Source organism: Sturnira hondurensis, unplaced genomic scaffold, assembly GCF_014824575.4.
Source record: "Sturnira hondurensis isolate 20B ecotype Veracruz unplaced genomic scaffold, ASM1482457v3 Scaffold0008196, whole genome shotgun sequence".
In the NCBI taxonomy this organism is placed as follows: Eukaryota; Metazoa; Chordata; class Mammalia; order Chiroptera; family Phyllostomidae; genus Sturnira; species Sturnira hondurensis.
In genome coordinates this window covers 27,807,751-27,834,160 of record NW_028080827.1, presented here as the reverse complement: position 1 = coordinate 27,834,160, position 26,410 = coordinate 27,807,751, and the positions used below count along the sequence as shown (strand labels likewise).

The following is a 26,410-nucleotide window of genomic DNA, read 5'->3' as shown; positions in this document are numbered from 1 at the left end:
TCCATTTGACCTCTCTTTGGTTATATAATACTGGCGATAAGTTATATTGGTTAGGGCAAGCCTGGGCTGTTATAACAAAGAGACTCCAAAATAAACTCAGTGGCTCACTGAGGAGGGGAGTTTATTTCTTTCTTACACAAAAGTCCTAAGTAAGCAGTTCAGGTTGGTAGGTGGCTCTGCTCCATGGGTGATTCCGGGATGCAGGTTCCTTCTGAAGGTGCTGCTCTGACATCCACGGGGGCATTGTTGATATTGGGGCTGCAGAAGGTGGAGAAGGGAAGGGAGGTGTGACAGAGGTACATCTGGGGCTCAAAGTGACATATGTCACTTCCACTGACTTCATTGGCAACAACTCAGTCACAGCGCCACCTCTCTAAATGCAAAAGAATAGAAAACTAGGGCCTCTGGGCAGCATGTACCCAGAAATGGTCCTGTTGCTATGAAACGAGAAACTGGATTCTGTGGACACCTAGCAGACATTGTCTCAGAGCTCCGTTTCAGAAAGCCAACATTGATGAGGACTGTGTGGAATGGGACAGCGGGCCTGGTTACTCACTCTAGTTTACCAAGAGACTTGCAGTATGACCTTGGCCAAAGCGCCTCACTCCTTGCCCCTCAGTTTCCTTAGCATGAAGGAAGACCTGGGACTGATGAGTTCCGGGGTTCCTTGCAGCGATGGGAAGCCCCCTTGACTCCCTCATCTCACAGGCTGTCTCTCTCCCCCTGAAGCATCTCTTGTGCATCTGGTGGCACGCAAGTCATGCAGTTCTATTATGAGCTTTTATTCCACTTCCCGAAACTGTGAGCTTTGGAGAGGAACAAGTGCATCTTTCTGCCCCCACGGCACTTTGCAGCTATCAGAAGACCAAAAAATATTTAGGGGTTGGTTGATTTGTTGGTTGATAGATGTGAATCACTCGGAGCTCACTGGAAGAAGGGACTATGGATCCAAAGTACTGCAGAACGGTTTTCTTCAGGAGTGAAGCGGAGCTGAGAGTAACCTTGAAGGCCCTGTGCTCACATGTTGTGACTCTGTGGCTCGGCAGCTCTTCAGTTGGGCGGAGTCCCGTTTTTGTTCTCCCTAGTGTCATTCCATCTAGAGGTTCTGTTAGCAACAAGTGGAACTTCTGGATGCATGATTTTACCTCCTCCAGTAGCTTCTGCAAGGCTTTAGTACATATTAAACTTAGAAAAAACATTCTCACTTCTATGAGTAGAGCTATCTTTTTAAACCCTTTAGTGTTTCAGGCAAAGGGCTGTGTATCACAGATGATTAACAGGCAGGGCCATTGCTTCTAAGGGTGCGACCCAGGCAAGCCTGTCCATCACAGTGCTAGCCAGCTGAAGTTCGTGTGAAGCCTTCAGTCTGTCGCCGAGGAGCAAGCTGGACACTGCTGTGGGGCTCTGAGAATCCTTCGTTCTTCCTGGGTTGGTGAAGATTCCACGTACAAATCCAGACTCTGGCAGAGGACCAAATTCTGCCTGACCTTGCGGATCAGGTTGAAGGTTTGGGATTTTACACTGTGGATAGTGGGGTGCAGTAGGAAAGTTCTAATGTGCTGTTTGAATTTTGAAGGCGTCACTCTGACTGCAGGATGTCTCCCAAGGAATGCTACGTGAACAGTGGAAATGGAGTCGAGGAGGAGCAAGAACAGATACAGGGACACCAGTGAGGAGCTTGTCACAACAGACTGGACAAGAGGACAGGTGGCTTTTATTGGGACAGAGAGAAAGTAAATGGATTTAAGAGTAATTTAAGAAGTAGAATCAGAAGGTCTTGATGGTGATTTGATCTTGGGAGGAAGAGAAGGCAAGAGTTGAAGGTGACTTAGGTTTCTGGCTGACGCGGTTGGGTGGGTCATGGTGTCGTTACTGAGATGGGAAAGACTACAGCAGGGTAGGGGAGGGGAAGAGCAGGGTGGAGAGGGGAAGAGATTGGCACTTGAGTTCTGTGTACATGAGAGACACGTACAGCAGAGCTGTGTCTTGGAGAAGAGGCTGAATTGGAGCGATTCATTTTGCAGTGATCGGTTTGGGCTGGTAACTGATGCCATGCCCTGGAAGAGGACCCTGGGAAAGTTTAATAATTCAAAGGGGAGACAGAGTGGGCCAATGCCTCACAGGAGGCTGAGGAGGAGCAATCAGGGACGAGAGAAGCATGGTGTCACAGAAGACGAAGAAAGGGACCGTTTCAACATAGGGGAGTGCTTGACAGAGGGAATGTGGCAGAGAGGCAAGCAAACAGCTGTTCTGAAAATGCTTTGACCAAAGCCCTGAAGGCAAGACGCAGTTCAAATCGAGCATCTGTAGAATGCCCCCATGAACCTTGCGTGTCCCCAGCTTCCTCTTCTGTAAAATGGGGTAGCAGTAGAGTTGTTCTGAGAACTTTATGACATGCTTGCAAAATACTTAGCACAGCACTGGTGCCTAGTAGGTGTACGGTAAATGTTAGCTAATGTAATAACGAGCAATGGAATATGGTCCCCATTGGACTTGCTTGGACTGAACTGGGTGTGCATAAAGCAGCCAAGAGCTCTGCTCCAGCCCGTGCGGCTTGGCGAAGGGCCTGTATGTGCCCTCCTCTTTCCTTTTTACTGCATCTGCAGGATTAGACCGTGGTGCACTGACGGGTGTATTTGCCTTGCTGTGGGAAAATCAAAGCCCAGAGGTGAAAGCCGTCTGGAAAGTGCTCCCCTTGCAGCCGGCAGTTCAAAGGTGGGTGCTGTGCTGTGGGACCTGAGGTGAGCGCTGCAGAGGAATTAGTGGGAAGTCCAGGTTTGGGTTAGTTACTGCGATTCTCTGCGTGAGAACCTAGATGGACACAAACCCTTCACCGAATCTGCCTCCGGGTAGAATCACTCACTCTTCAAGCCACAGGGGTGGTGAATCGTAAGGGGAATCAACTAGGGACTCAGGATCAGAATTCAGTAGTTGGGGCTTGAAAAAAACAAACCCAAGCCAACCAGCGTTGCTCTTTTTCTGAGCCGGGGTGGAAATGCCTGTGTCGTTGGGAGGACGCACTTACTACGGGGCACCCTCATGTCAGCATTGCCATCTTTGAAAACCTTCCAAGGGAAGCGAGTCTCTCCCTGAGTTTCTGTAGTAAATGCCTTTGTTTGTTATTTGTGACAGACATCGTTGCCGTCATGGGGACCTAACCACGTGCCTTATGTTAATTCTCATGAGGTCTTTCCTATGAGACGTACATTTTCTGAAGGCAGGACTGGGCCCTGATCATCCCTGCGTGCGTCCTCCAGCAAGCTCTGTGTCACAGAAGCAGCTTAATGAATCGCTGAACAGAGTGAACACAGAGAACCTGTGTGGGCTCGTCAGGTTCAAAACATTCGGTTCTTCTGTTCTGCATCTTCGTTCCTACTTTGTAACCTAAAATAGATGCTGCCTCTGATGCCAAATCATCATACCTAAAATTTAGTGCTGACAGACTGGGAGAGAGACGCTTTGGGGAAAAAGTGAAACGGGAGTATCTAAGATGAGCATTTTTTATAGTTCAGAAATAAGTATACCTTTTCACAGAGAAAGATCACCTATTCTCTATGGCACAGTCTTCTTTGATTTGGATTAAGTTTTTTTTTGTCCCTGTCATTAGTGAGGCTTAGTGCTATTTTGATGAAAAGTCCAGTGGCTTGCCTTTCTTATTTCTGAAGTAGAAGGTTTAACTGTGGGGCGCACAGCCCGACCACTGTCTCTCTCCTCACTCGGGGTCAGTCACTTAAGAAGATTAGTTTCCTCTGCTTCCCTGCCTCTAGCTTTCCCACATTGTCATCCTCATGTTTCTCCTCTTGCTTGTATTCTATTTTTGTTTAGTTTTTCTTGTTTCTAGTATTTTCCACGTATTTTGTTGTTGTTCCCTTTAAAAATGGTTCCTCTATTAGAAAAAGTGCCCAGATGTGTCCAGAAGCAGATGGGCATAAAGCACTGGCTGTCAAGGCGAACGCTCGGCTAATTTGGAGGGCAGGGTTAGCCACGGTGATCAGTAATGCAAGGATGTATTTTATCATCACCACACAAACTCCATTGTCCTTTTAGGTGGCTTCCTATTAATTAAGTCCAGATAAGCTTTCAAAAATCAGACCATTCCTCGGAGTAACACAACCATTTAATCTTCATGCTTCATATCTGATTGAGTCCATAACAGCTTGGTGTCACTTGCTGTCCTATTTTTAGAATGTGAGAAGTAAGTATTAGTTAGCAAAGTTCAGATGACAACACAGAAGATACAATTGCCTTTGAGGCAGGTTTTTTGGTTTTTCCTGTTGTGAGATTTTGTGATTTTAACTCTCCAGAGACGCCAGTATCAGGCACCCTTACCTCTCTTGTGAGGTGACGTGTGTAGGTTCACACTCAGTTCGCTTGGGTTCCTTTTTTGCGGAATTCTTGTTTTTCCCTCAGGATTCTATTGAAGCTAAATTGGCAACTTCAACAGCTACACATGTTTTTCTTTTCTGCTTGGAGAATATGTCTAAGCTCTGCCTCACTCTGCTTCAGACCTGCTCACTCATCTGGTTTCCTTGGTTTCTGTCCTATTGATTTCTACCTGGATTTTTCCACCTTTCCTAGATTTTCTGGATGGGTGGGTATGTGGGTGGTTTGCCTGGCTTTTTGACTTGGTGAGTCCCTAGGGCCCCCCTTTTCCTATCTCTGTGCCATGCAACCTCCTGCCCCTCACCCAGGTTCCTCATTACTACAACTCATGCCGGCCTGGATCCATGGCCTCCGAGTCCCACTTGTTGGGAGCAGAGAGAAGCCCAGCTCCACCATCAATCTTGGAATGAGAATACCTCACTTGAAAAGTAATTGCAGTGGTGAAGAGCACAGGCTCTGGAGCCAGACTCCCTGGGTTCAAACCCCAGGTCCACCACTTATGAGCTGTGTGATCTTGGGCAAATTACCTACCCTCTCTTGCCCAGTTTTCTCATCTGCACAATGGAGCTAATGGTCATATCTACCTTTCATGGTTCATATGAGAAGTAAACAAGTAGTCCATACAATGAGCTTATAACAGTGTGTTTGCTATATAGTAAGCTTGGCTGGTCCAATGGTAGTGGATTATCAGAACTCAACTGAAGTTAGTGTCGCTGTATAGTAAACACGGTGTAGGGGTAACTAAGAAATTGAAGCCCACATTCACTGAATTCTGTCTGACGTTGCCCCAAAGGAAGGCAGATGGATTAGACAAAGGTCTATCAACAGGAGTTTGTTCCACAAGTTTTCCATGAGAAATTCTAAGTCCTGTGCTCACATTTGGATGAAAATATAAAGGTATTTTAGATGATTTGGATGACTCTGCATAGCTGGGCAAGCCATGGGGTTGGGCAGCCTGCGTTGGCGCCATGTTGGCGATCACATTCTCCTGCAGCAGAGGCTGTGACACTGAGACAGGCCGTGGGAAGGCAGTTCTGGCCGTGGCCCTTGGAGGGCAGAGCAGTGGGAGTGCAGTTCCTGGCGGCACGTGTGGAGTTCCTGAGCCCGCCAGGCAGTCGGGTCAGCTCCGGCGCAGTCGGTGCAGTAGCCACACACAGTCTCTAGGTCGGGGGTGTCCGTTTAGAGTCTACTGAGATTCCATTTAATTTTTTAATTCATTTTGGTTTTCTAGTCATGTGAAAGAGCTATCAGAACTAAAGGTTTTTACCTAGGTTTAGGGTTGTATTTTAAAGTAAAATTAAAATAAAAATAATTTATTAGTGCTAGAGCAAGGCTGTCAAACTCATTTTCACCGGGGACCACATCAGCCTCATGGTTGCCTTCAAAGGGCCGAAATAATTTTAGGATTGTGTAAATGTAACTACTCCTTAATTGTTAAGGAGTTGAAATTACATTTGGCCCTTTGAAGGCAATCGGGAGGCTGATGTGGCCCCCGGTGAAAATGAGTTTGACACCTCTGAGCCAGAGGATCCTGAGACATTTTGTCTTGTAAAAGGGATCTGTGCATATGTAGCTATGTGGCACTTGGTGACGGGATGCACCGAGAGCTGCATCGTGAGGTGGTTTCTTCACTGCGAGACCGCAGAGTGCACTGGCCCAAACCCACATGGTGTAACTCACGGCTCAGCTGGGCTGGGTGGCACAGCCTGTTGCTCCTAGGCCGCAAGCCTGTACACATGTTGTTGTACTGAGTGCTGTAGGCAGTCAGAACACAGTGGTAAGTGTCTGTGTGTTTCAACATATCTAAGCATAGGAAAGGTACAGTAAAAATATGGTGTCGAATATAAAAATCGGTGTACCTGTGTAGGGCACGTACCATGAATGGAGCGTGCGGGCCTGGCAGTTGCTCTGGGTGAGTCGGTGAGTGAGTGGTGAGTGAATGAGTGGTGAGTGAATGAGTGGTGAGTGAATGGGTACTGTAATGTCCTCGGCCTGCTATAACTACTGTAGACTTTATAAATACTGTATACTTAAGCTACTCTAAATTCATAAAAAATGTTCTTCAATAATAAATTAATTTAGCTTACTGTGCCTTTATATGTTGTAATCTTTTTGATTTTTAAAAGTTTTAAACTCATAATAATACAGCTTAAAAAACACACTGTATATCTCTACAACAATATTTTCTTTCTTTATATCCTTATTCTATAAGCTTGTTCCTATTTTAAAAACTTTTTATTGTTTTTACTTTTAAACTTTTTGTGAAAAACTAAGTCACAGACACACACATTAGTCTAGCCTTATACAGGGTCAGAATCATCAATATCGCTGTCTTCCACTTCCACATATCTTTTATTTTTTAAAGATTTTATTTATTTTATTCTTTAGAGAGAGGGGAAGAGAGGGAGAGAGAGAAGGAAGGAAACATCAGTTCGTTGCCCCTCTGCCCACCTGGGGACCTGGCCCTCAACCCAGGCATGCGCCCTGATGGGGGATGGAACTGGGGACTTTTAGGTTTTTGGGACGATGCCCGACCCACAGAGACACACCGGTCAGGGCTCCACCTCCACATCTTGTCCCCCGGGAAGGTCTTCAGGGGCAGTAACCCCCGTGGACCTGCCATCTCCTCTGATAACAATGCTTTCTTCTGGAAAACCTCCTGTAGGACCCGCCTCTGAAGGTCTCCTTGAGGACTTGTCACTCCCATTTCAAGTGTCACTCATATGTCCATGGTGGTTTGCTTGATTTGTGTCTTTTTTTTTCAATCATTGATTTGCTTATAACCAGGTAATATACCTCAAACCTCCTTCTCTGTTAATGGCAGCCATGACTTTGCTGGATAATAGGAATTTTTTAGCTCCATTGTAACCTTATGGGACCATTGTCATATATGTGGTCCATCACTGACAAAATGTCAGGCTTTCTAAAACTTGAGAAAGACTAGACCACTCTATGGTTCCCAAATGCCAGTTCACAAATCGTGCTAGTCTGGAGATTTAAAAAAATTCCTTGGGGAACTTGTTAGAAACACATATTCCTGGGCTGTGTCCTGGAGCGGCTGAACTGAGCCTGGGGCAAATTTAAAAGTAACTTGATAATGGAACTTAAATATAATGGTTTCTTTAGCATTTTATATTTTTTAATTTATTCATTTTAATAAACATTTAACATTATTTCAAGAAGGGGTCCATAGTCTTCATCTGACTGAGGGTCCATGGCACAAAAATGGTTAAGAAGCCCTCCTACAGGTAGTATTCAGTAGGACCATATTAAACGCATTAGCTCAATTACCCTTTACCTGGCTCCAAATGTGTAAACCTGGCACCAGTCCTCACAAGAGTATATTGTCATGGAAGATGAGTCATTAATTCAACAGTGAGGATCCCCATGTGTCCGGCTCTGTGTGTTGCTGGCGCTGCATCAGTTAGCAAGACAGACACAGTCTCTACCTCAGAGAGTTTTCTCGGCTAACAGGACAGCCACTCATTACATAAGAACATTCATGGTTGTATTACCATGTGGCAGGTGAGGCTCTCAGTGCCCCAGGAGAGGGACCTAGTGTCGGGGGTCAGAACAGACTTCCCTGTAACGTACCCTAGAGTGTGACTAGGAGTAACTTGGGAGAGTAGGAGGTGGAGGCAGAAGTTAGAGTGAGCGCAAAGGTTTGGAGGAGACGTGCACTTAGCTGGCTCTATGAACAGAAATCACCCAACCTTGTGAGCCAGGTGAAGAAGCTTAGACTTTTTCCTGAAGGCAATAGGAAGCTTTAAAGGGGTTTTAAGCAGGGATTGGCTTTCAAAAATGTAGCTTGGGAGGCTCTTGTGGTACTAAGATGAAGAATGACCACAGCTTCCTCTGAAAACAATGCCAAGGAAGAATGTCCAAGTTATTGTTTGATTGCTTTCTGGCTCTGTGTGAATGACTGGGTCTTGACTTTCAATTTGTTAGTCTGTCATAAACTGCATTAAAATTTTGGAAGTATTATTCTTAGAGTTAAGGTGTTCACCATAGTGGCTGTAGTTCTCTCTGAAGTTTATCACAGATGCTTCTGTGTGAACATGAAACCTCTCACATAAGTCTTTGGACCATATTTCTCTATAACGTTGGACCATGGAGGAAGTGGATGTTATCTGGTTAGGTTCTCTTAGCATACATTTTTACCTAGCATTGATGGCCTTTAGACTCCTACACTGTGAAGAAAATAAACTTATTATTAATAATGTAGATCGCTATTTTGCATTTAAATGAAGGCTCACTGGCTGTTTCTTCATAAGTAACTCATAAATGGGTTCAACGCTTTTTTGTCAGTAGGTAAAAACAAATCATTTTGGTTGATGGCTAATTCAAGGCCATGCACAGTTAGACAATTCACAAAAGTGTTTGCATGGAAATGAGTCTTTGGGATAATCAGATTTTATTTCTAGTCTAATCGATGCTCAGAGCTTTGGGATTTAATTATGTCTGCTGAAAAGATACAATTCAATTCCTCTTCCTCTTTTTAAAACATAACTGCAGTCTTCATTTTAATTCGTGAGTACACAAGGCTTTCTAGATATTTTCTGACACAGTACTTGGTACCTATTAGATACTCAAAAGATGTTGGATTCTTCTTCTAATTGAATGGACACGTATCAAATAAGAAATCTAAGTAAGACTTTGTTTCTGGTTCCTCTGCCTCTTGCCTAGTGGTAGACCTTATGCATTTTCTGATTACTACAGACAAATAATCTAAGTGGGAACTTTTATATTTTGTATTTTTTAATAAAAGGGGACTCTTATTTTCTAGTCATTCAGGCAGGCTGACTTGGGTGTTTGCTCTAACTGGGAGTGTAGCAGGTGGCTCTGTGTGAATGACTGGGTCTTGGCTTTCAATTTGTTAGTCTATCATTAACTGCATTAAAATTTTGGAAGCCTCTTTCTTAGACTTAAGGTGCTCACCACAGTAGCTGTAGTTCTCTTTGAAGTCTATTGCAGATGCTTTTGTGGGAACATCACAGGTGGAGTCTGAGGCACAATGAGTTGAGTTTGTCTGGGTGGAATACGAATCCCATCCTTTTCCTCTTCTATGGTGCCTCCAACTTCCAGGAGGGTTCACATGGTACCCCATCTTCTATCATTTAGCATGATGTTTTCAAGATTTATTTATGTTGTAGCAAGTATCAGTATTTCATTCCTTTGATGGCTTAGTAATATTCCGTTGTATGTACTTGTATATATATATATGCCGCATTCTTTTATCCATTCATTAGTTTTGGACATTTGGGTTGTTTCCACCTTTTGGCTATTGTGAAGAGTGCTATAATGAACATTAGGGGGCAAATATTTGTTTGAGGACCTGCTTTCAATTCTTTGGGGTACATATACCTAAGAGTGGAATTATGGGGTCACATGGTAATTTTATGTCTAATTTTTTGAGGACTGCCAAATTGTTTTCCACGCTGACTGCACATTTTACATTTCTACCAGCAATGTATGAGGGTTCCGGTTTCTCCATATCTTTGCGAGCACTTGTTATTCTCTACATTTTCCCTGTTGTTATGGCCTTCCTGGTATATGTGAAGTGGTGTCTCACTGTGGCTTTTTAAATTTTTGTAAATTAAATTAAATTTTAAGTAATACTTTCTTGATTATGCTATTAGAGTTTTTCCAGTTTCCCCCCCTTTCTCCCCCACTCCCTCAGGCAGTCCCCAACTATTGTTCATGTCCATGGGTCATGCATGTAATTTCTTTGGCTACTCCATTTCCTATGCTGTACTTTACATTTGTATGGCTATTCTATAACTACCTATTTGTACTTCTTAATCCCCTCACCTCTTCACCCATTCCCCTATACACCACTGCAATCTGGCAACCATCGAAGTGCTCTCTGTATCCATGTTTCCATTTCTGTTCTTCTTGTTTGCTCAGTTTATTTTTTAGACCCAGTTGTTGACAGGTATGTATTTATTGCCATTTTATTATTTATTGTTTTGATCTTATTTTTCTTAAGTAAGTCTTTTTGACATTTCATACAATAATGATTTGGTGATGATGAACTCCTTTAGTTTTTTTCTTGTCTGGAAAGCTCTTTATCTGCCCTTCAATTCTAAATGATAGCTTTGCTGGGTAGAGTAGTCTTGGCTGTAGGTTTCTGCTTTTCAGGACTTTGAATATTTCTTGCCAGTCCCTTCTAGTCTGCAAAGTTTTTTGAAAAATCAGCTGACAGTCTTGCTTCTAAGATTCTCTCTTTATCTTTAACCTTTGGCGTTTTAATTATGATGTGTCTTGGAGTGGGCCTCTTTGCATCATCTTGTTTGGGACTCTGTGCTTCCTGGATTTGCGTGTCTATTTCCTTCACCAGATTAGGAAAGTTTTCTTTCATTATTTTTTCAAACAGAATTGCCATTTCTTGTTCTTTCTCTTCTCCTTCTGGCACCGCGTGATGCAAATGTTGGAACTTTTGAAGTTATCCCAGAGGCTGCTTATACTATGCTCATTTTTTTGGATTCTTTTTTCTTCTTGTCCCAATGTGTTGTTTGTTCCTTCCTTATGTTCTATATCATTGTTTTGCTTCTCAGCTTTATTCACTCTACTGTTATTTCCCTGTAAGTTGTTCTTTATTTTAATTAGTGTATACTTTGTTTCTGAATGGACCTTTTTTATGCTATTGAGGTCCTCACTAAGTTCCTTGAGCATCCTTATAACCAGTGTTTTGAACTCTGCATCTGATAGATTGCTTATCTCCATTTTGTTTAGCTCTTTTTCTGGAGTTTTGATCTATTCTTGCATTTGGGCCGTGTTTCTTCATCTCCTTATTTTGGGGGCCTCCCTGTGCTTGTCTCTATATATTAGATAAAGCTGCTGTGACTCCCTGACTTGATATCATGGCCTAACATAGTAGGTATCCTATAGGGTCCAGTGGCACATCCTCTCAATCACCCAAGCTGGATACTGAAGATGTAACCTTCCTGTGGACTGAGTATACCTTCCCCTTGTAGTTGAGCCTTGGTTGCTGTTGGCAGGTCAATGGGAGAGATTTATTCAGGCAAGAATTGGCTGTGACCACTGACCACCAACCTCCACCCTTTGAGGAGGATCAGCCATGCAGGGGCAAGATGGTGGTGCTCTGATGTGGTCTGTAGTTGTCCATTGGGTGGTGTCTGGGCTCTGGGGTTTCCCAGGTACTGCAGGCCAAGGTCAGTGTCCACCTGTGTTTTACCTGGAGCCACCCTGCCTGAACTATAAAGCAATTTGAGATGGCTGCTACTTTTGCTGGGCTTGGAGATTCCCAGGTGAAGCCAAGCTGTGACTCTAGGCTGGCTGCTCCTAGTGCTGTGCCTGGGGCAACTTAGCAGAAAGTATGGAGGTTGGGGGGGGGTGGTCTCTGGGGCCAGCTCTTGCTTGTTGGAATAATTTAGGAAGTTGTGAAGCATGAGCCTAGACCAGCCATTCATATGGAAAAGCTACTGTTAACAGTTGTAAGTTGGGTGGGATAGAGCCTCAGGGGATCTCTAAGGTGGGGCAAAGTCAGGTTGATAGAGTCTCAGCCATGGCACTCACCTGTAGGCTCTGTGACTCTGCTTTTCACACCGTTCTGTTTGGGAGACAGCTGTCCCCCAGCTCTTGCCTTGAAGCCAGCCACTTTTATTTCTTCCTGTATGCTACTGGTGCCTTTCAAGCTGCGGTCCTGTGCTGGAGCTCAGAGAGAGTGAGTCTGAGTAAGTTCATGTGTGGGTTCTTTAAGAGGAACTCCTTGGGACTCCAGAGGTCTCTTTCACCAACTCAATTCCTACTTGTTTTTATAGCCAGAAGTTATGAGAACTTACCTGCACGGGTCCCCTGGGCTCGGGGGAGCTGGCATGGGGTGCCTGGTGTGGGGCTGGGACTCCTTGCTCCCAAGGTATTCCTTTCAAATTTTTATCCACCTCACATGGATATGGGACCAGTCCGTTCTGTCTCTTCACCTCTCCTACCAGTCTGGATGGATGTGGTTTCTTTAGTTCCGTAGCTGTCAGACTTCCATTCAACTCAGTTCCTGCTGGTTCTGAGTGATGGTTGTTCTCTAATTTGGTTGTAATTTTAATGTAGTTGTGTGAGGAGGTGATACATATTTACCTGTGCCAGCATCTTGACTGGAAGCTTCACTATGGTTTTGATGTATTTCCCAAATAATTAATGATAATCAGCATCCTTTCGTGTGCTGTTGACTATTTGTATACTTGCTGCCGCATAGATGAACCTCTGAAACTGTATGCTAAGTGAAAGAAGCCAGACACAAAAGGTCCCATATTGTGCACCTTCGCTTATATACAATATCCAGAATAGGTAAGTCTATGGACACAGAAAGCACATTAGTGGGTGCCAGGGGATAGAGAGAGGGAAGAATAGAGAGTGACCGCTTAATGGGTAGAGGGTTTCCTTTTGGGGTGATCAAACATTTTGGAAGGAGATAGAGGTGATGGTTATAAAACATTGTGTGTGCCAGATGTTACTGAATTGTAACTTTAAAGTAGCCATTTTTAGTTTATGTAAATTTTGCCTCAATAAATTAAAAAAAAAAACAAACCCCAAAGCCCTAGTTAGAAGTTGAGTCTACATTTCCAGTTCTTGCAGCGTGGTGGACTGAGTGTGGATTTCCACCTCCTGCTACAGAGAAATTGTGCATAAATTAAAACAAAATTTAAAATATGCAACTGAGCTTGAAAGGAAAGCTGTTGTTTTTGAAGGTGGCAACTTGAGACCCAACAAATCGCTTCCTTAGCTGAGGCTGAGATGTCTTTGGGGAACACTGGACCCCATATAGACACTGGGGTGAGGGGTAGAGTTCAATACCAACATGGGACCAGGAGACATAGCTTTGGGCTGGTTCAGGGCATGGAGTGGGAACTTCCCTGCATGAGAATGCAGTCTGGAGGAGCTTCCCTTCCACCCTGTGAGGCAGGGTCTAAAAAATAATTCCCACAAACCAGGGAAACAGCAAGGGAACATCTTTCTTCCTGGGGCTCTGAGTGGGAGAGAAAAAGTCATTGAAACCTCAGGCCTGCCTTACTTACAAAGAACCCACAACTCAGAAATTAACATACAACCCTGTTTGGGGTGGCAAAACCCTTGGTGGGCTCAGCACAAGCAAACACAAAACTGCTCATCTGCAGGGACCCTTCTACAGTGCAGGGGGGGCACAGGTTTCTTGGTGAAAAACAGACTTCACTGAAAAATAAGTTCACATAAAAAATCACAGATCACACACAGGAGGGTTAGCATCTCATGAACCTGGCAAAATATAAGAATAGGGGCATTGAGATTGGCTCTACTACCTTAATAGAAAGATTCCTCATGTAAGTGAACAGCTGGTCCCAGGGAGCACGTGCAAAGTTTGCCTAAATAATTTAAAGGGGGAAAAGGTGGAGACTGAGATTGTCAAGTAGCCGCCCAGTAGTGATGTGGGGAGTCATTCAGATTTTCTTCCCTGAGGATCAAGGGCTCAGGGAGACTTTCCTTTGAGGTGATCCATTTAGATGGCAGAGAAGCTCTGCCTTTGAATATTAACTATGTTACTCAGGTGTTTTTAACCAGAGATTTGCCTGAATTTCTCTTGGGAGTGCTGCTATCTGCCCATTATTTATTATGAGGAGTGGCACATTATGAATTGGTGAAAGGAATTTTGGAAGGAACCCCTGAAACTGCCATGGATACCACTTTGGGACTCACTCAGCTCTTCACTTCTAGTTGACTTTGTCAGTTGGCTGAGCCATGACCCCAGGGAAGTCGGTTTCATGTGGATTGTGTAGAGTCACGTCAGAAGGTTTCGATAAAGGACATCAGTGAACTTGGGACTTCAGGATTACTTCACTGACAGCCATCTTCTCTTTACCTCACCCTACAATTAAGCCATGACTTTCATCCGTGGAAGCCCCCAAATTTATATAAATGAGAGGGGTGTACAGTGACCTTGCCTTAAAGCTTAAGTGGTCTATAATTTTTCATAAAATTTATAATGGATGACTACAGGAAGGGCCGATGGACTTTATGGTTGTTGAAGCCTCACATATACCTTGAGATGGCAAATTGTAGATTCAGTGGATCTAGGAAGCAACACATGCAAACTTGACTTTGCACTGGAAGCCTGATGATACTGCAGGGGAGGAAACAGTAAACTTTGCATTAAAAATAAAATCTGAATACCAAACAATTTTCTTTTTCACCAATGGGTTGAAAGTTGGGTAGTGCAAATATGAAGAGAGACCTGTGATGGTGAGTTAGGATGAATTTCACGTGTGGAGGTGATGCTGCTGAGTACAAAACCAAAGACCAGAAACCTGTGCTCAGCAGAATTTTTGAGGCTGTCTTAGGCAAAACACAGTGGCTTTTTTGTTGTGTTTTTTTTTTTCTTGCCATCAGGCATAGAGAAGGAACATAGACAACTTGTTTTCTTCTCCAGTGAGCAATGTTGGGTCTTATGGTTCTCTTTTTGGGAGAAGTAAGAAACACACACTTTTTCATTTATACACCTTGTATTTCCATATGGTTGAAGTTTATAATGGCCTTCTCATCACTAGGAGTGGTAACCATAGGGTGCATGGTTTATCAGCACTCAGCAATAGTGAATGACACTGGCAAGATGTGCAGTTGATCATAAGATCTGCTGTTTGCATCTTGCCAGTAAGTATCCAGCATCATTCTTAGCTTGCAGTTAACTAAAGGCATTCTTAATATTACTTGAAAGTTGAGGTTAGGGTGTCTGAGTTTTTGGTACTCTTCTCTGTGAATATTAGTGCAGGGCCTTCAGAATTAATTGCTTCTTAGATGCACAGTTACTGTTCACTTAGCCTTATGCAGAGAAGTAGGTCATTCTATTCATTGGGAACTTGCTGTTCTGTAATTATGTGAAGAGCAAATGATTGTAGATGGGGTTTCTGTGTGATTTGAAAGCAGGTAAATTTAGCATCATTAAAGAATAATCCGTAACTGGAAAAATTCAAGGTTCTTTAAAAAACATGCAGACAATATTTAAAACTTGGTAAGTTTTATTATTCTTAAATGTATTATGTAAGTTGGATAACAGCTTTGTCTGTTTCTTGGGCTAGGAGAGGCACTTATGGTTAAATAAAAAAGAAGAATAAAATAACTGATCTCCATTTATTTATTAATACTCTAGAAATATTATAGTTAAAATTTACATATGCTTTGAGCAAAAGACTGTGTTCTGACATTTAATTTTTTATTTAAGTGGAACATCCATTTCTCTTTTCACTGATTAAAATAAAAATCAAGTTTCTTACATTATTAGAGATATAAATGATGTTGAAAATTTGATTATTAAAGAGATATTTCTAAACTTTTAAAAGTTGAATGTGAGCTAAGTGGAATGAGCTATGAAATACATCTTATACAATGCTATATGGAAAATGTGTATTTTGTAAATTCAGGTAGCCTAACGTCCTTCAGTTAGAATTAACTTGGATAAATGGAGATGGCATCTGCCTTGAACTTGACCAGCTTACCTGTCTTCCTTGCCCCTTCTTTTTGTTTTAAGAGTTTGTTTTAATGTACCAAATAAATAAAATTGGTATGGTGAAGGATAGGCTCGCCTAGGTGGTAGCAGGATTAGACTGGTGTCTTAGCTTGGATTTTCCTTACAAGCAGAGCCTTAATCTGGATTGGTGTGCAAGAAGTTTTTAGGGGGCGAATTAAGCCAGGAAGCATGATGAGGGAATGAGGAAGTGAGCGGAGAGCCAGTGTAGGGGGTGTTCCTGAGTGGGATGCTGTGTGGAACACACCTCAAGGGTGGGGAAAATTGGGAGAACTTACCTGATGTGGTGAGCAGAATAATGCTTCCCCCTCCCCACAAAGATGCCTCTGTCTTAATCTACAGGGCCTGTGAATACATTAGCTTACAAAAGGAGAACTTTGCAGATTGAATTAAGGACCTAGAGATGAGGGAGATTATCACAAGGTTCCTTATGAAAGAGAAGTAGACAGGTTAGAGTCAGAGAAGAAAAATATGACAAAGGCAGCAGAGCTTAGAGAGAGAAAAGATTTGAAGTGCTATGCTTTTGTCTTTAAGTAAAGAGGAAGAGACCATGAGCTAAGGAATGCAGGCAGCCTCTGGAACCTGGAAAAGGCAAGGGAACAGATTCTCCGCAGGGCCTGCAGGAGCAACCAGCCCTGATGACACCTTGACTTTAGTCTGTGAGACTGATTTTGGACTTCTGACCTCCAGAAAACAAGATAACAAAATTGTCTTGTTTTAAGCCATTAAATTTGCAATAACAGCTACAGGAAACTAATATAACTGCCAACTTGTGGCTCTCTTGATTTGAGGATGGCTTCTAGGGTAGTATTTCCTTGGTGCTTCGGGCCCCACATGTAGGACACCTTCAGGCCTGTACGGGAAGGGAGTGGTCTGCAGGGCACCTCTGCAGTGGGCCAGTGGATTTGGCTGTGCCTGGAAAAAGGACTTGATCAGTGGAAACTGGAAATAGCCTCATAAACACTTGGAACTATTGGTTTGATTTGAATCAACAGTGTAGGTTCCTAAGTCCCTCTGACCATTCCTTTCTGTCTCTTCTGCCTGATATTTAACTGTTGGAGTTCTTTGGCATTATGGCTTTGGTCTTGTCCAGCCTCACTCTCTGATGGTTAATTTTATGCGTCCACTTGACTGGGCCTTGTGCTGCCCACATTAATGGTCAAACATAATTCTGAGTGGGTGTAAGAGTGTTTCTAGATGAGATTAACATTTGGTGAGGAGACTGACTAAAGCAGATTGCTCTTCCTAATGTGAGTGGCCCTCATCCAGCCAGTTGAAGGTCTAAATACAGCCAAAAGGCAGACACTCCCGTGAGTAAGGGAGAATTCCTCCTGCCTGACTCATGGGTTTTTATTTCCCATCTTTGAACTTGAAACATCAGTTGTTCCTGAGTCTTGAACCTGCAGTTTTTGGACTACAACTACCTTCCATCAATATGTGGCAATTCCCAAACATTGGTTTTCAGCCTGAGTTTCTCCATATCCAATTTTTAAAAAATCCTCACCTAAAGATATGTTTATTGATTTTGAGAGAGAGAGAGAGAGAAACATTGATCACTTGCCTCCTCTATGTGCTTCAACGGGGGATTGAACCCTCACCCTAGGTATGTGCCCTGACTAGGATTAAACCCATGACCGTTTGGTGTATGGGATGATGCTCCAACAAACTAAGCCTCCTGGCCAGGGCTCTATGTCCAAATTTTTAACTGCCAACAACCATATCCAAATGAATATTGCATAAATATTTTAAATTCCATGTAGTCGGAGTAAACCTCATTATTATCCCCCTAGGTATTTGCTCCTCCCTCTGTATTCTATCTTTTTTGTAGCGTCACCATACACTGCAATCCCATACACAGTATCTTCAGTATTGCTCATTCTGAGTTTTAAATTTCTCCCTAGGATTTTTGCCACTTAGAGCTATTGTTGCCTAATGGAAAGCAACCCTGGCACGTACAACTGAGTCAAAGAAAATCCTTGAGCTAAGATGGAACTAAAAGATCTAGTTTATTTGTCAACAAAGACACACACATACACAGGGAGGGTGAGAGGTAAGAAAGATGCACATACAGAGAACAGAACCATACAGATACACCACAGAGTCTGGGAGAAAGAATAAAAATGGGAGAGAAAGAGACACAAACCCTTTATCCTACCATCTGTAAGTAGTCAGCTGGCCCCAGCTCACCTCCTGCAGGATCCACATTCCTGCTCTCACCTCTCTTGTTTTACTCCTTATAGGATACCCAGACTATCCCCTAACTCCAAACATCTTGCTTCACCGTTTGGAGTTCACTTTGTGTTCTAGTAAAGTGACTTTTCTGTTCCATCTCGCACTCTCTTGGTGTTTACACTGTTATTTGTCATCTACTTCCCCGAGGCCTGATGGCCTAAGCTTTTGCTCATTCATATTAGGTCCCTACACCTTCTACTGACACAATGTAGAGCAGAATGTCTGGCCTCTACAATATATATATTTGTTGAACTGAATGAATGAATTGGAAGCATTCTCTTGCTTGAATTTAACTTTATGCCACGGGCTTAGTTGAGACATGTTAACACAATATGCAAATTTCACTTGTCCATCTTTCTCCCCTCCTGTCCCAGATTTCTTATTTTTGGTTTTCTGTTTCTCCATACCAAGGACTTTACTAGACACTTTACACATATTATTTATAATCTTCACCACAATCTGTAAGGCAGATTTTACCATCTTCATTTCACATATGAGGAAACAGTGTCCAAGAGCCTTGCTGATTTCTCCAAAGTCAATGAATCAAGAGTTGACTTCACTTCTCCATGGAACCATTCTTAGAATCACTAATCTTTGGCTTCATGCTTGAGGTTTCTGCACTTTCCTCTTTTGCCCTTTCCGTCACTCTGATCTTATTCTGTTTGATCATTGCTGTCTCTGCCTACGTACCAGTTGAGACAGAAAAAGTGATGAGGGAAGTGCAAACTTGAGAGGTCTTTCAAGGTCTTGACATGAGAGATGGAAGCTGTGGACTCACGGAAAAAGAAGAGCCAGGGATTGTTCCACATTTTCAACCCGAGAGCAAAAGAGTGGTGGTGTAACACAGAGGAAGTTGGGAAGTCTTCTTCCTGTAGGTCCTTAAATCAGGTAATGGTTGGAGTTCCAGTGACTCTATTTCCTGGTTAACCATGGGCAAGTCTCTTAGTTTGTTTGAGTCTTAGTTTCTTTATCCTTTTCCTAAGCATCATCTTACCTGACTCTCATGTTTGTCGTTGGTTTGCTAATCAATTGGTGCAATACAGTTGAACGTGCTTTATGAGGAAGTAAGGCTGTGTGCATGTGTTAGCCGTTATCACTCTCATTGGGTATATGATTACTAAAGTTAAATTGTAAATGGAGACACCAATTTTGGGTAAAGTATATCTATGCCAGGGGTCAGCAAACTGTGGCCCATGGTCCAAACCTGGCCAGCTTCCTGTTCTTGTATGGCTTATTAGCAAGGAATGTTGTTTATGTTTTAGTGTGGTTGAAAAAAATCAAAAGATTTAACAGGAACCTAAACAACGAAACAAACAAGCAAGCAAAATATAACCAATGACACTGAAATAGAGAACAGGCTGACAGTGACCAGAGGGGAGAGGGGAGGGAATTCCAAGGGAAAAGGGGAAGGATTTACAGGAACAAGTATAAAGGACACATGGGCAAAAGCTAAGGGGGGGTGGAAATGGGAGGGAGGTGGGGAGCACTGGCGGGGGGTGGGCTGGGATGGGAGTAAAAAACAGAAAACTGTACTTGAACAACAATTAAATACATAAATTTTTAAAAAAGGAAAAAAATTTGTGACAGACAAAAGTTACTTGAAATTCAGTGTCGTTGTCCATAAATAAAGTTTGTTGGAACATGGTCGAACGCACTTATTTGTGTACTGCCTGTGGCTGCCTTCTCACTGCAGCAGCCGAGTTGTGACAGAGATTGTGTGGCCTGCAAAGCCTAAAATATTTTGGGCTCTTTCCAAGAAAAGCGTGCCAAGGCCTGGCCTACGCCTTTGGGGAGCCATTTTTGGGCCTGCCAGTCTGTGTCCTGCCTTCCTATCTGTTGAAGTTCCTGGAAAGGAAAGGAAATTTAAGGAAATCTTGAGAGTTTTTTTGAAACAAATTTATTTTGCTTGACAATACATGTAAAACGAGGATGTATTTGTCTATTTCCTCATTTTCGATGCTTTTAAAAATGAATTTTCACTCAGTTTTATAACTTCAAAAGTCAGGTAAGGATAAAAAACTCCACCCCTAACTTCAAACCACCCTTTACATGGCCATTCTAATGCATGTTGTCATTTTGATTGGTGCTTCCTTCTATTCTCGGCACACGTATTTCCAAATGGGTGTAATAATGGTCTATGAACTACTTCATAGCTGATGTAGTCCTTTCCAGTTGCCTTTTATAAGTATTACTTAATTATTGCTTTTATTTTTTCACAGCGGTATATTGTGATGGAATGGCACACTTTGTGAGCTACATAGATTTCAGAAGTACTTCCTGTTCTCTTGCCTTTGGTCCAATTTTCCTTCAAATATAAAAGCAGATGCTTCTCTTTGGAGCCAGGGCTGGGCGGCCCTGGCCTCCCCATTGCCACTCCCTGCCTTTCTCTGCTCTGGCACTGATTCAAGTGCAGAATTCTCATTGAGCTTAAAACCTGAGAGCGAGGAGTACAGCTCAGGAGAAAATGTCAGATAAAAAATGAACTTGATATTTTAAAGGTGATTTCCTCCCTCCTTCCCCAGCCCTCCTCGCAAGGCTTTTAATAGTAATAAAAAGTACATTTAGCACACCGAAGTATTCTCTGTTCCTCTAACAAAAATATGAAGTGTATGTTTGTGCTGTCTGATTTTTTAAAAATAAATGAGAATTAAAAATAAGACTATTCTGTCCTTATCTGAATACTGTTTACTATTTTATTGTATTTTATGCAATAGGTATCAAGCTAACTTAATACCATGAAATGTATTATCAAATTAACATAATGAAATAGAAGTAAAATGATGGTTGTTTAAATTTTATTCTCTTATTTTCCGTAGTGAGAAGCTGGATGGAAAAACTAAAAGATAAGGTAAGAGAAGTATCTTCTGCCTTCAGATTTGTATTACAGGGCATGGCTCTGGCAAATATAAGATCTTCAGAATAATGGAGCTTTGGTTCATTATTCTGATTTTGGTAATCTATGCAAAGATCCAGGGTCCAGCAAGAAAGGTGTTCCCTTTAAGTTCCTTCTTGTGTAACACTCTTGGAAGCACCATTCATTCTTACGGTGACATCTGATGATGAAGCATAACCAAAGTTGCCTTAAGAATTAATGGTGATTCCAGATAGCATTGGAAAAGACCTAGAAAAGGCCCACCAATCTATTTATTGGCTCCATGATGCCTTTGTTAGAAAAGTCGAAATGCTGAAGAAGCCCAAGTTTGAACCGGGAAAACTCATGGAGCTTCGTGGTGAAGGCAGCAGTTCTGGAAAAAGCTGCTGGGGATGAGACAGGTGGTAAAACTGAACAAGCTGATGCATGTGAGCTCCCGGTTCAAGAATCTGTTTAAAATTCAGACACTTAATGGTGACAAATAAAAAAATCCTACTCATGATTTTTAAAAAAGGAGAATAAATGATGCTCCAGAGTTCGTATCACCAGAAGTGTCATGACACATCAAAGTGGAGTTTCTTCTGTGGAATTTCAGAATTGTAATCCCATTCTATGGGGCATTTCTTGTCCCGATGCAAGGCTCTTTTAAGCCTGATCTTCCTGTGTGAGGAAGAAATACCTTGCAGTTTGGAAGGCCTTGATTCTTCTGACCCATGGATGGACTTGATTTGAGAATAAAAGTTCGAGATGGAACGGGCACCCTTAAACTGTAGTGGGGGTGGGATAGAAACACCTGAACACCCGAGCACTTGCTTTAGACTCAATTTTATGTAGCCTATCACAGGGCCACTGCTTACTGAGTGACAATGGGCTGGCCTGCCTGGAATGGCCGGCTGTAGGAACGTATTTTCCTCTCTTGCTTTAATTCTGCCATGTACTTAGTGATTGACAATATTAACTTTCAGGTTCATATTTTTCATTTTCTTTTGATTTTCAGCGGTGTCCAAGTTTTCATTTTTGGTTACTTTGTAATTTTAAATTGGAATTACTCATGAAAATATTGATGACATTTTTGAACTCCTTGCTGAAGCCTGTGTCGGATTCCATTACTATAACCCAGCTCAGATTTAACTGGGGGGTTTAGTTAAATGAAAACCCTTTCAATTGCCAGACACTGAGTTAGTTCAGATTCACCTGTCTTAGAATATGCTCCTGCTCATGGTAGTCCATATATTTTTTATTTTGGGGGGGGTCAGTTTTCTCCTTATTTTAATGATGAATATTTATAGTGTTTTGCTACAGCGCAATGTTAAAGAGTGAAGGAACAGATCTAATTGTGATTACCATTACAAATTATGTTAAGTCTCCTCGCTATTATTTTTCTGCTTTTCAGTAAAATTTAGCAAATGTGCTTGTGGAGAATGAGACTAATATTTGTGTTTATAAATGTTAGAAGGAATGTTGAAAGATTTTAAGCCTCCTGAGGTTAGTAGAGGCCGTTTTGCTGCCTGTGATACACGCTCCAGCTGTTCAGGGAGGTCTGATCAGACGGGCTGAACGAGACTTGGGGGGAAGAAAGGCTCGGAAGTTTAGACATGGATATATTTACATTGGTAATGCTTCTTGGTATTATTCAGGGAAAACTATGATGCAATGAGAAGCAAATAGGCTCTGGCAGTTTAATTTAAGAATCCATATGTCATTGTTTCCATAGAGAATATTCTGCGTTATAAGAATGGACAAAAATAGACTCAAAAACAAGTTTTGCTATGTTTTGAAGTTGAATATTGCAAAATTTACGTGTGTGTGTGTGTGTGTGTGTGTGTCTGGCACTCCATTAAAACAACCTGTGCAGGTTTTCTATCCTGTCTTATCTTCCATGTGCACTTTAGTTTTCTAGATTATATTGAAAGTTTTCAGCCCTCTATTCATTTTCTTTCAAAGTGTGTTTTCAGCTATGTCTTAATTTTTAAAAACTGGAGAAAAAATTGTTGAGACTCCCACCATGGTTGACTTCTTTAATACCTTATATCTTCATATTTTGACTCTTTTTTGGAGGGACTCACTCTCACCTTTCTCATATCTCTCCTCTCCTGTGAGTGAAATATTATACTTGATACATACCTTCATGTATGTATACATACATATAATATGTATATCTTCTTACTTCCTTTCCTATCTCTCTTCATCTAGCTAGTTATCACCTATAAAATCTTGTTAGTCATTATCTTCAGAAACTATTTGAGAACAAAACTATTTTGTTTTTGATGAAAGTCACAGAATAGCTTAGAAATGAAAACTAAACTACATATTTAACCTGGGTTAAATATGTCCTCTTTAGCCAATCCAGGATTAAACTTCTTGGTTTAGCTTCATTTAATCATTCCCAATATTGGTTTTCCTGTTAGTTAGCTGGTATCTAGACAGGTTTATGTTTTTTTAAAGTTCTGAATTATTTCTTTTGTTGTTATTATTTAGTTTTTCTGCATTAGTTGGTAGTAAGATCATCTGTGATTGACAGACAACCACTAATGACAATGGCTTAACCCAGATAGAAGTTTGTGTCTTATTTATGAGTCTGGAGGTAGCAGTCAAGGGTTAATTGGGGAGCAACACTACTCAAGAAGGTGCTCAGGCTCCTTCTATTTGATGCTCCACCATCTGTGACCTTCATTTTCAAGGTCACCTCACGGTCCTGATTGACAGTTTCAACTTAGCTAGGTCCATATTCTAGCCAGAAGGAAGGAGGAAAAGGGAAAGTTAAGACATGCCTTCCCTTTTGAAAGGGAGGGTAAAGGTACTCTGTCATTCTTAGAGGGGAGGACAGAGTAAAGGCCCTCCTCTCTTCTTACAGAATGTGTCCTGGAAGTTCTATTGCTCTAGAAGGAGGGACAAATGGATATTGATGGACAGCTCCTATCCTATTTCCATCATTAACCTTCGTCTTGGTTAATGTCCAAGTTGGTGGTGCTTGTTAGGCAAATCCTAACTTGGCTACCTATTGATATATTTTTTAACATGTAAATTGCTTCCCCAAACTGAAGATGTATAAAAATTTTAGTTATGCAGTAAAGGCCAGCTCTGTTGTTATCACCAAGACCATCCATTCTATTTCTTTGAGCTCTTAGGAAATTATCCAGAAAATGGGAGCCCCAGACTAGACTTCGTAGCAGTGATTCTCATGTGGGGTCTGGATCGGCAGCATCAGCATCACCTGGACGCTTGTTGGAAATGCAAAGTTTCAGGTCCCCCTGAGTCAGAGACTCTGGGAATGGCGCCCAACAATCTGTGTTTTAACCAGTCCTGAAGGTGATCCTGAGACATCCTCAAGTTTGAGAACCACTGTTGCAGAGAACTCATAAGGGCACTGCTTAAATTTAGCAGATTCCAGCCAGTACAGCGTATCATTTGGTTTTCTTAATAGCTTTCTTGAAAACAGATGTTTCTGAACAAATACACTGTCCTAAGGAAGGACACTGTTCTCCTAAAGGTAAAACAAAACAAATGAAAAACAAACACAAACCAACTGTATCTAGTGCTATTTTGGCTTACAATCTATTCAAAAACTTCAGACTGTTTATCTGGAAATAATTTCAAATTTATAGGAAAGTTACAACAACAAGACTACTACAAAGAATCCTTATACTCTTACTCAGATGTGCTTGTGTTTAACATTTTACCTTGGTTGCTTTATCATTCTCTGGTGCTGCCTCCTGCTCTGGCTCTTTCTGAACCATTTGAAGAAAACGTGCATGCACCATGGTGCTCTTGGGAGTGTTCTGGTAGCAAGCACGGTACAGTTATCAGCTTGAGTACAGTTGACATTAATGAAATACTTGTATCTAATCTGGTGTCCATATTTCACTTTTTTTAACAAGCCCAAAGTGTTCTTTCTAAAAGAAAGTGTTCTCCTTTAGAATTTAGTCTAGGGTCATGTCACACATTTAGTTGCTATGATTCTTTATTTTTCTCTAATCTGAAAGATATTTTTCTATAGTCATCTTTTGTCTGTCACGGCCGTGACATGTTTTAAGAATATAGTTATAAAGTTTTTTAAGCCTTAAGTAGATCAGGGAGAACTTTAGAAAAAGTTTGGGTCCATGCAAAGCTTAGTGATTTGTTGAATAATGACTGGGCTTTGTTTCTCTAGGAAAAAACTTCTCAGTATGTTGGTGAACAATGCCATTGTTCTCAAATTAATGGGAACATTTCTATATTCTGCCCTAACTGAAGACTCCAGCAGGCAGAACCTGTGAGGGAGCCAGCTATGCAGAAGACGGTGCATTTCTGTAAGGTCTTGTCTGTTCCTTTCCTTTCCTTCTAAAAATGTTGGGAAAGCGTCACAGGCTGCATATTTCAGCACTTTTTAGAAAACTTTTGTTCTCTTTCCTTCTCTGTTCTTGGCTTATTCTGAAAGTTAGGAGAAATTGTGCAACATTAGAAATTTGAGAATAGCCAAACAAATGAATAGACTCATAGTTCCCCATTAAAACAATGCCTATCCAAAGTACTCGTTCCAGCTTCAGATTGTCCAATGTTTATGTATTTTCTCTGGGTAGGCTTCAAGAAAGGGCCTTCTCAGCCAGCAAGCCAGCGTCATGTTCCCCCATGAAAGGGGACTGGTTAGGTCATACTCCTCTTGCCCTTAGGTGTCTTATTGGCCAAGATGCAGGGAGAACCCTTCATGTGATGGCCTTACCTTGAGCTTGGATGGGTCCAAAGCTACTTACCCAAGGCCAGGGGTATGTGCAGATCATGTTTCTTTCTTAGGACTGAGGTATCCATAGTAACAACTTGGGGACATGGAGACATGTATGGGCTTGATACCTCCATGAACTTCTGGAGGTACCAATGTTATGGGCAGCGATCTTTATGCCCCTCTCTGCCATTTCGTTTCTTTGGAGTTGAGGACACTCAGAATTCCTCCCAGCCCCCAACTTTGGTCTTGTCCCCCGGGCAGATTGTCCCTTACATATAAATTAATCCATCTACTCTATATACACAGTTTCTCCCCATCCTTGTCTTTTCTTCTGCTGCAACGTCTCACATCCTTCCTCTTTCCTTTCCAGGTTCTTCTCTTCCCTGTGATTTCCAGCAGCCCTTACCTTTCACTGGCTTACAAGCGCATCCCTCTTTCCTTTCTTACTGCAGTGCCGCTCAGATTGCGCAGAGCAGACCACCAGTGTCAAGGCTCCCCCCTTGCCGCCAAGAAACACTGTATTCCAGAAGGCACTCACCCCACCCCCACCTCACCCTGGAGCTTGACTCAGCCCAACACTTCCAATTGATAGCATTTTAATAGTTCTGGCATTGTGCAAAGCTTACTTCATCAATCTTTAATACAAATTATATTTCTGTCATCCAAACCTGATGTTGACAAATGTGCATAATGAAATGGCTGGAGGTGCCACCAG

The 26,410-nt window shown here is 42.1% G+C and overlaps 1 protein-coding gene across 1 annotated transcript in view; it reads left to right on the top strand.

Annotated features, from left to right (window-relative positions):
* The window catches only part of ARMH4 (armadillo like helical domain containing 4), a 102,414-nt gene that overhangs the window by 74,805 nt on the left and 1,199 nt on the right, over window positions 1–26,410 (top strand). Inside the window, exon 6 of the mRNA XM_037054390.1 lies at window positions 20,941–20,972. Coding sequence (XP_036910285.1) covers window positions 20,941–20,972 — 32 coding nt within the window. The remainder of the gene's footprint in view (window positions 1–20,940; window positions 20,973–26,410) is intronic.